General features: G+C 38.2%; 1 gene segment (V, D, J or C); it reads left to right on the top strand.

The window, feature by feature from the left end:
- Positions 1-7,023: 7,023 nt before the first annotated feature.
- Positions 7,024-9,740, top strand: LOC101994086. The segment is given in 3 exon segments: positions 7,024-7,069; positions 7,169-7,480; positions 9,697-9,740. Coding segments are annotated over 3 exon segments (402 nt in total).
- Positions 9,741-11,097: the final 1,357 nt, after the last annotated feature.

Genomic DNA, 11,097 nt, shown 5'->3' with positions numbered 1-11,097 from the left:
CTTGCCAACTGATGTACCTTCCCAGTGATATCACTCCCCAGTGATGGCTCTCCTGGTGCCCAGATCGGATCTCCGTGCTGCTTGGGTAGATGGTAAACAAAGGGCCTACCTTGCTTGCTGCAGGCAGGCTATTGAGACAAAGGAACTACCTCCCTCCTGTCCCAGCGTCCAAACAGGCTGAGCTGGGAGATGTTATGTGGCCAAAGAGGGGAGGGAGGCAGATGGGGGGAGGTTCTGGATGCAAGCTGGGTGGGATAGGAAGAAAGAGGAGATATCAGGCAGTATAGCCCCAGAAGGATGACCAGGAAGTGTAGGTGGGATGTGGAACATCTGAGTTCCCTGCTCTGGGCTGCTGCCGCACTCACTCACCCCAAAGATGGCTCTCCCGGTGCCCAGATCGGATCTCCGTGCCTCTTGGGTAGCTCATAATGGGTTGTAAGAGCTAGCCAATAAGAGGCTGAAACTAATGGGCCAAGCAGTGTTTAAAAGAATACAGTTTCTGTGTAATTATTTCAGGTATAAAGCTAGCCATGCGGACTGCCAGGAGCCAGGAAAGTAGCTCACCACTCTACTACAACAAAATCAGAATATGAATTTTATACATTTCAATATATGTGTGTGTGTGTATGTATGTCCACGTATGTGTGATTGTAGATACATTCATTTTAACAGAAGTCAGTAATTATGACAGGCATAATAAGTTTAGTACGGAAACTTAGGAATTTTAAATAATCTCTAATTCATCCACCTTATTGTTCACATGCAATAGACAAACCACAAATTCCCTGAATTAATGTGATTTCCAAAATTAGATTGGAACATATATTATCCACAGTTTCCTATTTCTAAACACATAGGATTCCATAAAATTGTACAATCATTATCATTTTTGTGAAGTTCAATTTTAAACATTTACATATTGATAAAAATTTCCTTCCACTTGGAGTCTAATATAATGATTTCTCTGCAGGTGTAGTGTGTGTGCTCAGATAACAAAATTCTTAGTCACTTGTGTGCACATTCTAGCTGATGTCAGCTGCTTTCCTGTATTCATATTTCATCATTACTTCCCATAAACATCTGAGTTCTATGATTTTTCACAATGTGTGCTTTAGTTAGTGCTTTTGCTGCCTACAAAGTCTCCCAAAATTACAGCTCTGTCATTCTCTCTTGCTGTAGACTGGAAGGACCTGGTATCATATGTGTGAGCTAGAGAAGTGACATTCATAGAAGCAGTATAGGCCATGCTCTCCATGTTATTGTATCATGAACTTGAATCTGACACTATGTCCACAGGACTATCCATTTGTGCATACTGAAATAAATAAATTATGCTATAAACAGTAAGACAAGAATCCTCCTCTGAAATAGAATGTAAGTACCAAAATTATGGGTATTCCATTGAAATTCTCTGTTCTTTTTATACCTCATAATTATATTTAATAGGATTACTAGAAAGACACCAAGTCAGAAGTCTCAATTTTCTTCTCAAGAGTAATTCATTTTTATCATTGGCCTGAGATAAATCCATAAGATAACACTTAGATCAGGAAAAGAGAATATTCTCTTGGGTGAACATTTTTCTGCCTTCCATCTTCGGATCCTAGGATCTTTCATTTTGGAAAAGGCAAGTGGGCAAAAGAGGATGCATAAAGCCAACATTTATAATCACCATGGAAATCTAAATTAAATCCCAAATGATGAACTGCTTCTTAACCAATAGAAAGACTGCCATTGACTAAGGAAAAGAATGAGAACAAGTGTTGTGGGCATGAGAGAAATGGTTCAATCTGCTCTATCAATGTGAACATGGTTCAACTATGAAATTGCCAAATAATGTGTTGGACACTCAGGGAATTAAAATAAAGACTATGTTATCCAGCCATCTCATGTCTATGTGGGTAAACAATAGAAATGGCATTTTCATTTAAAATAAAGTTTTGAATTTCTCTTCATTTATTGATATCAAATCCAAATTTTCTCCTAATGAAGGATTAACTATTTAAACACTGAGGTATGAAGTCTCATGAAAAAAAAAAAAACTTCATTAAATGGTTCTTCCAACTCTCACATCTATATCGTCCTTCTCTGATATGTCATCATTGTGGAGCTGGTCCATGAGTGAAAGTGGGGACCATAGTTATGATTGGGAACTTCCTTCAGAGAATAGCCTTTGAGAGGCTGGACATGGTTAGACATGACCTTGGGTAAAAAAAAAATGCAGGCCCTCCCACACACTCTCCCTTTCCCTTCTTGCCATGCCTGGATGTTGGATTCCATTCCTGTTCCTCATTGTGATCTTTGAGTTCTCCTTTAATTAAAGAAACCCATATTACATTTTATTTGGAGCAATGTAGGATTACTTCATCTTGTGCATTTCCCTTCATCTGGCAAGTTCTTTTTCTTCTGGCACTCATGTGGGAATATTTATTGGAACCCCTACCACACTCCTGGTTTGCCAGCCCAGGCACATTTCTTACCTGCAGCCCACCTGCCAGTGCCTAGCACCTCGAAATTCCCTGCTGCAGCATGCCACTTTTTCACATTGTGATCCACCCAGTGTTACATTGGTCAGATGCACACATTGTGGCTTATGACTGATAGAAAATTTTGGATATCTATCTTATTCAGGCCACCAAAAAACTTTCTTTGTGTATGGAATCACTTTAATTGTTTTTAATATCTGCTCTTAATATTTTAAACAAAGCATATTTGTCAGTATCTAAGTAGACAACTATGTGAGCAGCAAAGCAGGCATGTTCACCCACCCCTGCTGTCCTCACTCCTCCATGACTCTCTACTATGTGGCTGCAACCATAACATCTGCTCACCAACAAACATTATTATACCTACCACAACTTACTGAAACTTTCTAAGGAAGGTAAGTAAATTAACAGAATTGAGAATTATATGATGGCAATCTTAATATTCAGGAATTTAATAACCATTTTGCTTATGCTATAGATGGTATTCTACAAGGCTTGTGTGATTGTCCTTATACATCCATTTATTTGATTTGGGGAATTAATAGTTTTTCATACTTTTTCCTTAAGGAAATGGTTTGTTAATAGAGTCAAGAATGAGGCACTTTTAGATATGATATAGTCTTTACAGAATAATAATGAAGAGCTATCTGAAAAACTTAATACCATTGTAAAGGATAACACCAATTTGAAAGAAAAAATTCAATCCATGTCACAAGGTGTTGAGAAATTATCTGAAAAAAAAATTCTTGACGTTGAATTCAACAATTAGAATCTGTTAAAAAGTTATGATGGATAAAGGTTAATGGATGTGGAATCTCTCCAGGAAGGCAATATGCACACCATTCATATAATGTACAAGAATGAGACATTATCTTTACTGGAAAAATTTTATACCTTGGAATTATATGTGCCGAATAAGGACCAGAACCTAAATGAATAAATGAGGGCACTAGAACTTTACACAGGACAGGAGATTCAGACTTTACAAAAGGCAGTGTTAAAAAGATTTGAAACAATTGAGGAAATTATCAGAACTGAAGAGAAGGGAGAAAAGATACAAGAATAGGATTTTGCCTCACCAGGACATGCCAGAGTTCAATATGACTTACCCAGAGTTTTAGCTACATATCTGGTAATCTCTGAAAAGCCATCTGGTACTAAATACCCTAGAGTATTCAAAGAATATAAGTAGCAACCTATAGGTACTAGACTTCTAAAGGAAATTAAATAAGCAATAGTATCTTATGGCTTTTAGCCATCACTTGTTAAGAAAATGGTGAAAATATGGGTCTCACGCCATAAGGCCTCTCCACACGATTGGCTTTAATTAGTTTCAGTGGTCCTCAAAGACAGACTGTAGCTGCTATGCAAGTGTCATTGGGGGGAGGGGCAAACATTTTGAACAATAATTAAAAGCAAAAGGGTTTGAGGCTGCCCAAGATGAAACTCTTGCCAAGGGCTAAAACTCAAACCCACAGGACCAAACTCTATATGTAAATATGCCACACAACAGCTTTAAATGCTTGGAACAGGATTCAGAAATAGTAAAAAGAATTGAATCATATTCCAGGGTTACACAGGGCCAGAGAGAACCCTTTATTGACTTTTTACAATACAGTTCAGAGTGTACAAAAAGGAGCAACAGACCCAGAAACTACATGAGTACTTATTGAAAAAAAAATATCAACTTAGAATGCAAAAAGATACTTGGGCTTTAAAGGTCAGATCAGCACCAATGGATGAATGGATCCTGCAGACAATGAATGTTAAAAATGAAGTCTGGCAGATGGATGTGTTCCACTTTAAATAATTTGGTAAATTAAAATATGTACACCACACCATAGACATGAACTCAGGTTTTCAAAGGGCAATTGCCTTGACTTGGAAAAGGCTGATTCAGTAATCACACATTTATTAGAAGTTATGGCCAACAAGGGTATACCTGTACAAATAAAGACAGTTAATGGTTCAGCATATGTCTCTAAGAAAATGAAACAGTTTTTTTGCTTATCATAATATAAAGCATATTACAGGTATACCAAATAATCCTACATGTCAGGCAGTTATAGAAAGCTCAAATTGAACTCTAAAGGATATGTTCAATAAACAGAAAGGAATGGAAAATATCCCAGGAAATAGATTGCATAAAGCTTTATTAACCTTGAATTTTCTTAATGCTAATGAGAAAGGAACAATGGCAGTAGAGGAACACTGTATAATAGAAAAAAATTCTGAATTAAATCAGCAGTGCTCATCATTTGTATCACTAAGTCAACACACCAATATAATGACCTATTGTGCACCTATCACTCCCATAACATCTTCCCTAAGGGATCTCGCAAAGTCCTATTTGCCAGTACCCTGGTGTTCTGTGTCTCTTTTTCCATCATCTCTCTGTCAGGAGTCCCTAAAGGTATGTCTTCACTGTACAGGGATCCATCAGTTGCACAACCTGGCTAGAAAATCCAAGTAGTAAATTTGCTCCTCTTCTTGACCTCTGATCTCTTCTCAAAATGCAGCTGTCACCCCATCTATTACCCTGGACATGTTCTACTGATTCACCCACACTCAAATTGCACAGTGCCCTGCTTTATACCTGACAGATGACCCATGTATGCCTAAGAGAACCCCTGTATTTACCTTGCAAATCCTTATATTCCCTGGGCACCTCCACAAGCCATCAACCACCTCAGGTCTGTTACTCCTCTCCTAGACCCCATATGTCAGCATCTGAGCTGCTGCTATGCTGGATTTATTATCAAGGTACTTCAGTGTGTTTCGAAATAAAATGTGGATAAACCTTTATCAAAATTTCTATTTCTAAAGGTTGCCTTGCCAACCCATTTCTTTCATATTTAGTAATATCTTCCTTAAGCATTTTCTTTGGGGATTTACTTTTAAAACAATTCATCTACTTGATGGGTACTAGTCTTTCTTCATTTTGAGGAATCGCATACCCAAAATATATACAATTAAATATAATCACATTTGCACCCTATTTCCCTTTCAGCTACCCCTAATCATCTCCAAAATAAGTGTTTCCCAACTTATTGACCTCTGTAAGCCGAGTTGATGCTGCCCATGACTGTATGCATGTGTAGCCAGGCACTGTAGTATAAGAAACCTACTAATGATCACATTCTCAAAAAGAAAGTGTCTTTGTTTTCAGGAAAGGTCTATATTCAACAGGTTATCAATAAGAAGGAAGGCCTGGAAATAATCCACACAATGGTTTTGACTGGCTTGTTCTTAGGTATGCTTACACAGAAAACAACTGCCATTAAAGTTCATGATGTGAGAGCCAGGTCAAGTCCAGAATTCAGCAATTAACAGTACTCTTCTTTATGCTCAGCCTCTTACATTCTTTCCACTTCCTCTCTTCATTATTCTCTGAGACTTGGAAGAATGTAATTGGAATTGGAAAGTGTTATGTCATAAAATATAACAAATATTAAGAAGGACACAGACTTTCTGATTCTTTCATATCCAGAACCTAGATTTGTTGTGTTAGGTGTTCTGGCATCTGCTTTATGGAACATGTAAGTAGAAGGGGAACCCTAGGAAAGGAATACATTTTAAGTGAGAGACAAGGAGAATGAAGTACAGGTTAATGTTGGTGCTATTAAAGAAAAAATCTGACAGTGATGATGGAAAGTTGATGAATAGGATGGAAACCAGACAAATGGTTAAATAACAACAAGTTCGTCCTAAAACTTAATCAAAATTCTGAATTTGATAATTATATTATTAGGTAAGTGAAAACTATTCTAACACAAAATAAAGACAGTCATGAGTTTTCTGGAATAATGATGACAGAAGATAACAGTGGAGTGGAGAGTTTAAAGGAACCAGAGAGAGACTTTCAGAATGGAAAAAAGTGCATTTGATGCTAATGGAAATAGGTCTCCTTAGCAAGTGCAAAGCAGTGGAGAGAAAGAGTGACAAGGGATATCTCACTTGCAATTCTCCTATAGCATGAGGACAGCATGGTCTCAAAAATAAGTAAAATTCAGAAAATCTCCAAGTGTTCCTGCAACAGAGAGTGAGTTATGCTAACAGCATCTAAATGTTGTGACCTTGTCAAAGAGCCACATCAGGGAGAATCCATTTCCAGGCCAGAAAGTAGGAAAACTTGAGCTCCTATGCAGAAACAAACCTGTGTTTGGCACATTTAATTTCATATGTGTACTAAGGAGACCTGATAGTATACATCAGCATGTTCTGTGCACACGCACATAAAGGAAGTGACTGAAGTGTTGTGAATTTTTCTCAAGGAAAATGTGAATCCAAAACTACAATTCTATGTCAATTTCTATAACTAGCATTGTTGATTTTGATGCCTTATATCTGTTATGAGCACTGCCTTCCCTCAAGGCTCCAACTCTAGAGCAACTAGAGCAGGAAGACATGCAAATGAGGCTTCTCTGTGCCAATGAAAGCCAGCACTGCCCTGACCCTGCAGCTCAGACAGAGGAGCCCAGAGCTGAATTTCCTAGTCCTCCCATTAGTGATCACCACTGATCAGAGACCACTCACCATGAACTTGGGACTCAATTGGCTTTTCCTTGTCATCGTTTTAAAAGGTAATTTATGGATATCATATGCTGTGTGTATTTGTGTACATGAGGAAGAAGAAAATTGGATTCTGTGACAGTTTTCTAATCAGGAATCTCTGTTTGCAGGTGTCCAGTGTGAGGTTCAGCTTGTGGAGTCAGGAGGAGGTTTGATGCAACCTGGAAAGTCCCTGAAACTCTCCTGTGTGGCCTCTGGATTCACCTTCAGTAACTACTGGATGAGCTGGGTCCGCCAGGCTCCAGGGAAGTCCCTGGAGTGGGTTGCATCTATTTATAATAGTAATAACATCTACTACACCGATGCTGTGAAGGGCCGATTCACCATTTCCAGAGACAATTCCAAGAACACCCTATACCTGGAAATGGGCAGTTTGAAGTCAGAGGATACAGCCACATATTACTGTGCAAGAGACACAGTGAGTAAAAGCTACTGTGAACTCAGCCACAAACCTCCATGCAAAGTGCTCAGGACCAGCAGGTGGCGCAAACAGCACACAGAGCTCTGGGCCACAGAAGATCCTGATCAGAGGCATAAAGGGATGGACTCCTCTGTATCTGGGCTGCATCTCCATATCACATTCTAAGATTCTCTCTACAGTAATCCTTGAAGTGTTTACAGTTTTATTCAAATATCTATTTTACATTGTGACATGCTTTTCTGTTTGTTTATCGTACTAATTTTGCCCTCTGCTTTTTTTTTTTTTTTTTTTTTTTTTTTTTTTTTTTCGAGACAGGGTTTCTCCGTAGCTTTTGGTTCCTGTCCTGGAACTAGCTCTTGTAGACCAGTCTGGCCTCGAACTCACAGAGATCCGCCTACCTCTGCCTCCCTTTTATTCTCTCTTTTACTCTCCCTCTCTTTCTCCTTCTGGCACTGCTCTTCCTCCCTTTCTGCCTCCTTCCTTCCTCCCTTCCTCCCTCCCTCCCTTCCTGCATGTGATGACATATGATGTATTCCTCTATTAATATGCAGTATATATTTGACACAGGTTCTAGAACTGGGCCTGAAATTTGCCAGCTGACTTGACTGGTTGCCCAATGAGTGATAATGCTATCTACATATCCCTTAAATAGGACAACTTCTTGGCTGACAAATCCATTCATTTGCAGTCATGGAGATCAAAACTCAGAGTTAGATTCTATTCATTTGTTCTTCTGTGGCAAGATATTGAGCTACAGAAGTATTTTCATGGTTCTTTTATCTTGTAAATTCAGAAAGCACACTGCCTAGAAGAAAATCATCAAGCAGGGCAGGAGTGATTATATTTAGTGAAGTGTATCAGATTCTGACAAAGAAAAATAACCTGGAAAGTATTAAGCCTAGACTCAGGGCAGCTCAAAAATATCTGTGGGTACAGAGAACCCTGTACCCTCTATTTGTCACTATGACAACTACACTACCCACACAGAAGTGTACATATACAATTAAAAATAAAGTATTTCTTCATAAATTCATCAAGTTCTGGGAGTCATAACAAATGGCTAAGTTCTTGTGTAGTATGTATAAATCCTTGATTCAAATCATAATATTTTAAATATATAGCCTAAGTTTTGATTAATAAATAATGTGTTTGTACCATCAATTCTCCTTGTTAAAGGTTAGAACACTATTTATTTCTTTCAAGATATCAGTCTCATTTTTCTTCTCACAAAAAACTCATTCCACTTGTTTGTCTGAGAATTGGGTCCACAAGGTAAAACAAGTTCAGGGAACACAGTTGTGAAAAGCGATGTCCTCATGGGCAGACAACTTCCTGCCATAGATCCTCTGATTGCAATCCTTCATCTTGACAAATTCATGTAGGTGGAAGACATTGCATAGGCCAGCATCTCTAATAACCAGAGACATGGATATTAAAACTTAAAGGATAAGTTGCCTGTAACCAATGGTGTGAGTGTGCCATTTGCCAAAGGAAAGTATTGAAATGAGTGTGGGGGATATAGAGGAAGGGATCTATGTGCTGTATTGATGTGGACATCATTCTGTTGTGACATTGGCAAACACTATGGTGGTCCTTCAGAGATTTACACATGCAAGACCATGTTACCCAGCAATCTCATTTCTTGTGAGTAGACAAAGGAAGAAAAGAGGAAGGAATAGGAGCAGAGGAGGAGGGAGGAGAGAAGAGACATGAGAGTGGTAGAAGACAGAACAGTCAAAGAAGTGAGAGGAAAAAGAGAGAGAATAGTCTGATGAATGGATGTAATCACAGAACATTATAAACAAGCATGAAGTTGATATATTTAAGTAGGCTGAATGACAGATAGAAGCAGAACATTTTCAAGCAACACAAGTTGCTAAAACACATCTATCTCTCTTTACTTGTTTGTCTATAATTGTGCAGGTTGATCTCTGTTTTGTTTCTGGGTTTCTATCTGAGTGCTGTGTGTTTACTTAGGAGATACTTATTTTCTCATAATATTACATTACATAGGTTACCACAGCATCCTTGGACAACTGAGCCCAGGTCATGTGTCCTGTGGGACTGGGATTGGGGGTTGGGCTTCAGGTTCTGGGCCTTCTTTCCCTGAACCAGCCTCTGCAGACATACAGTTCCTCTTCCTGCCTAATATTCCCAGTGAATCTCTGAACACCAGAGACTGAACATGGCTCAGAGATTCTGAATTTCTCATTTCAGTGTGGGGCAGACACACTGCTCTTATTTCTCTTTCTTCACAGTAGATGATGTTGCCATCATTTCATGTGGTCCAGACTCTGGATAGGAGGCACCAGTTGGAGATAAAATTTCTTCCTTCCCCTTTTCCCTTCTTCCCCCTCCTCTCCCTGAGATAGCTCTAAACATCTACAACTATGAGTTCAATCCCTTAAAAAAAGGAAATCTTTGAATGAATGAAAATGCTCATTGCTGATACTGTGTCTGCATATGTGTATGTTTGCATATGACTGTGGAGGTCACATGTTGATTAGAAGAGTCTTCCTCAACTGCTCTTTAACTTATTTTTTGATTCAGGTTCTCGCACTGAAACTGGAGCTCACATGTTTAGATGGAGTGTTTAGATATAAGTCCCAAAGTGCCTCCTGTCACAATCTACCTAGTTATTGGAATATAAGGATAAACCATCATACCCAGGTAACTCGTTAAGTACTGAGAATCAAACTGAGATACTCATATTAGGAATCAGGCAACTTACTCCCTAGCCATCTCCTTAGAACTAGATATTATCATTATACATTGTAGATGTTAAAAATAATATTGTAATCTATAAGACAAATAAATATAAAATGGTTTTAAATGAGAAATATTTTGGTAATTATGGATTTTTAAACCATTTATTTCCTAGATAAAAAAAATAAGGAAAATCTCTTCAATGTCCTAAAAATTCTTCCAGTTGTGCAATGGGCAATATGAGAGAAAGGAAGGACCTAGAAAGGAATTGAGGAGGATACTAGTAATCAGAACATATTGAGTGAAAATATTTTCAAAAAAATAAATAACTAATTTTTAAGAATCTTCATGTGAATGTCAGGAATATTGATGCATTCATTTAATCCAGTTACATTGGGCAAGTGGCTAGAAAATCCTTCATAGTTCAATATCAGCTTGGTCTATATAGTAAATCCAGGACAACAAAAATGTGCCAAGAATATGTAGTGCAGTTATGTATTTGTGGAGAAGGAACAGGTCTACAGGAGTTAATCCCTTGATTTCCTTAGCAAGTAGTTCATCCAAGGTCTGCAACTTCCATGATACATTTCTAAATAACTATAAACCATGAGTCCCATGCAGGGTAAGGACAATGTTTGGAAAACTATCTAGACTGTGTGTGCATTATGTATGGTTTGCACGTGTATCTGAAGGCTAGAGTTGAGATTGAGTGGGTTTATTTTTTATTTTTATCTTATTTTAGAGACAGGATATCGCAATGAACCTGGAGCACAAATGTGGAGATGGATTCTTGGGATGGCAAGTTTTAGAGAACCTCTAGTCACAACCCCCTTTAGTTCTGGGAATATAGGATAAACCATTACATCCAGCTTCTAAGCTAAGTCTTGTGAATCAAGCTAAGATACTAATACT

The sequence above is a fragment of the Microtus ochrogaster genome, unplaced genomic scaffold (genome assembly GCF_000317375.1).
Source record: "Microtus ochrogaster isolate Prairie Vole_2 unplaced genomic scaffold, MicOch1.0 UNK101, whole genome shotgun sequence".
NCBI classification, from domain to species: domain Eukaryota; kingdom Metazoa; phylum Chordata; class Mammalia; order Rodentia; family Cricetidae; genus Microtus; species Microtus ochrogaster.
This window is presented reverse-complemented; position numbering and strand designations above follow the sequence as displayed.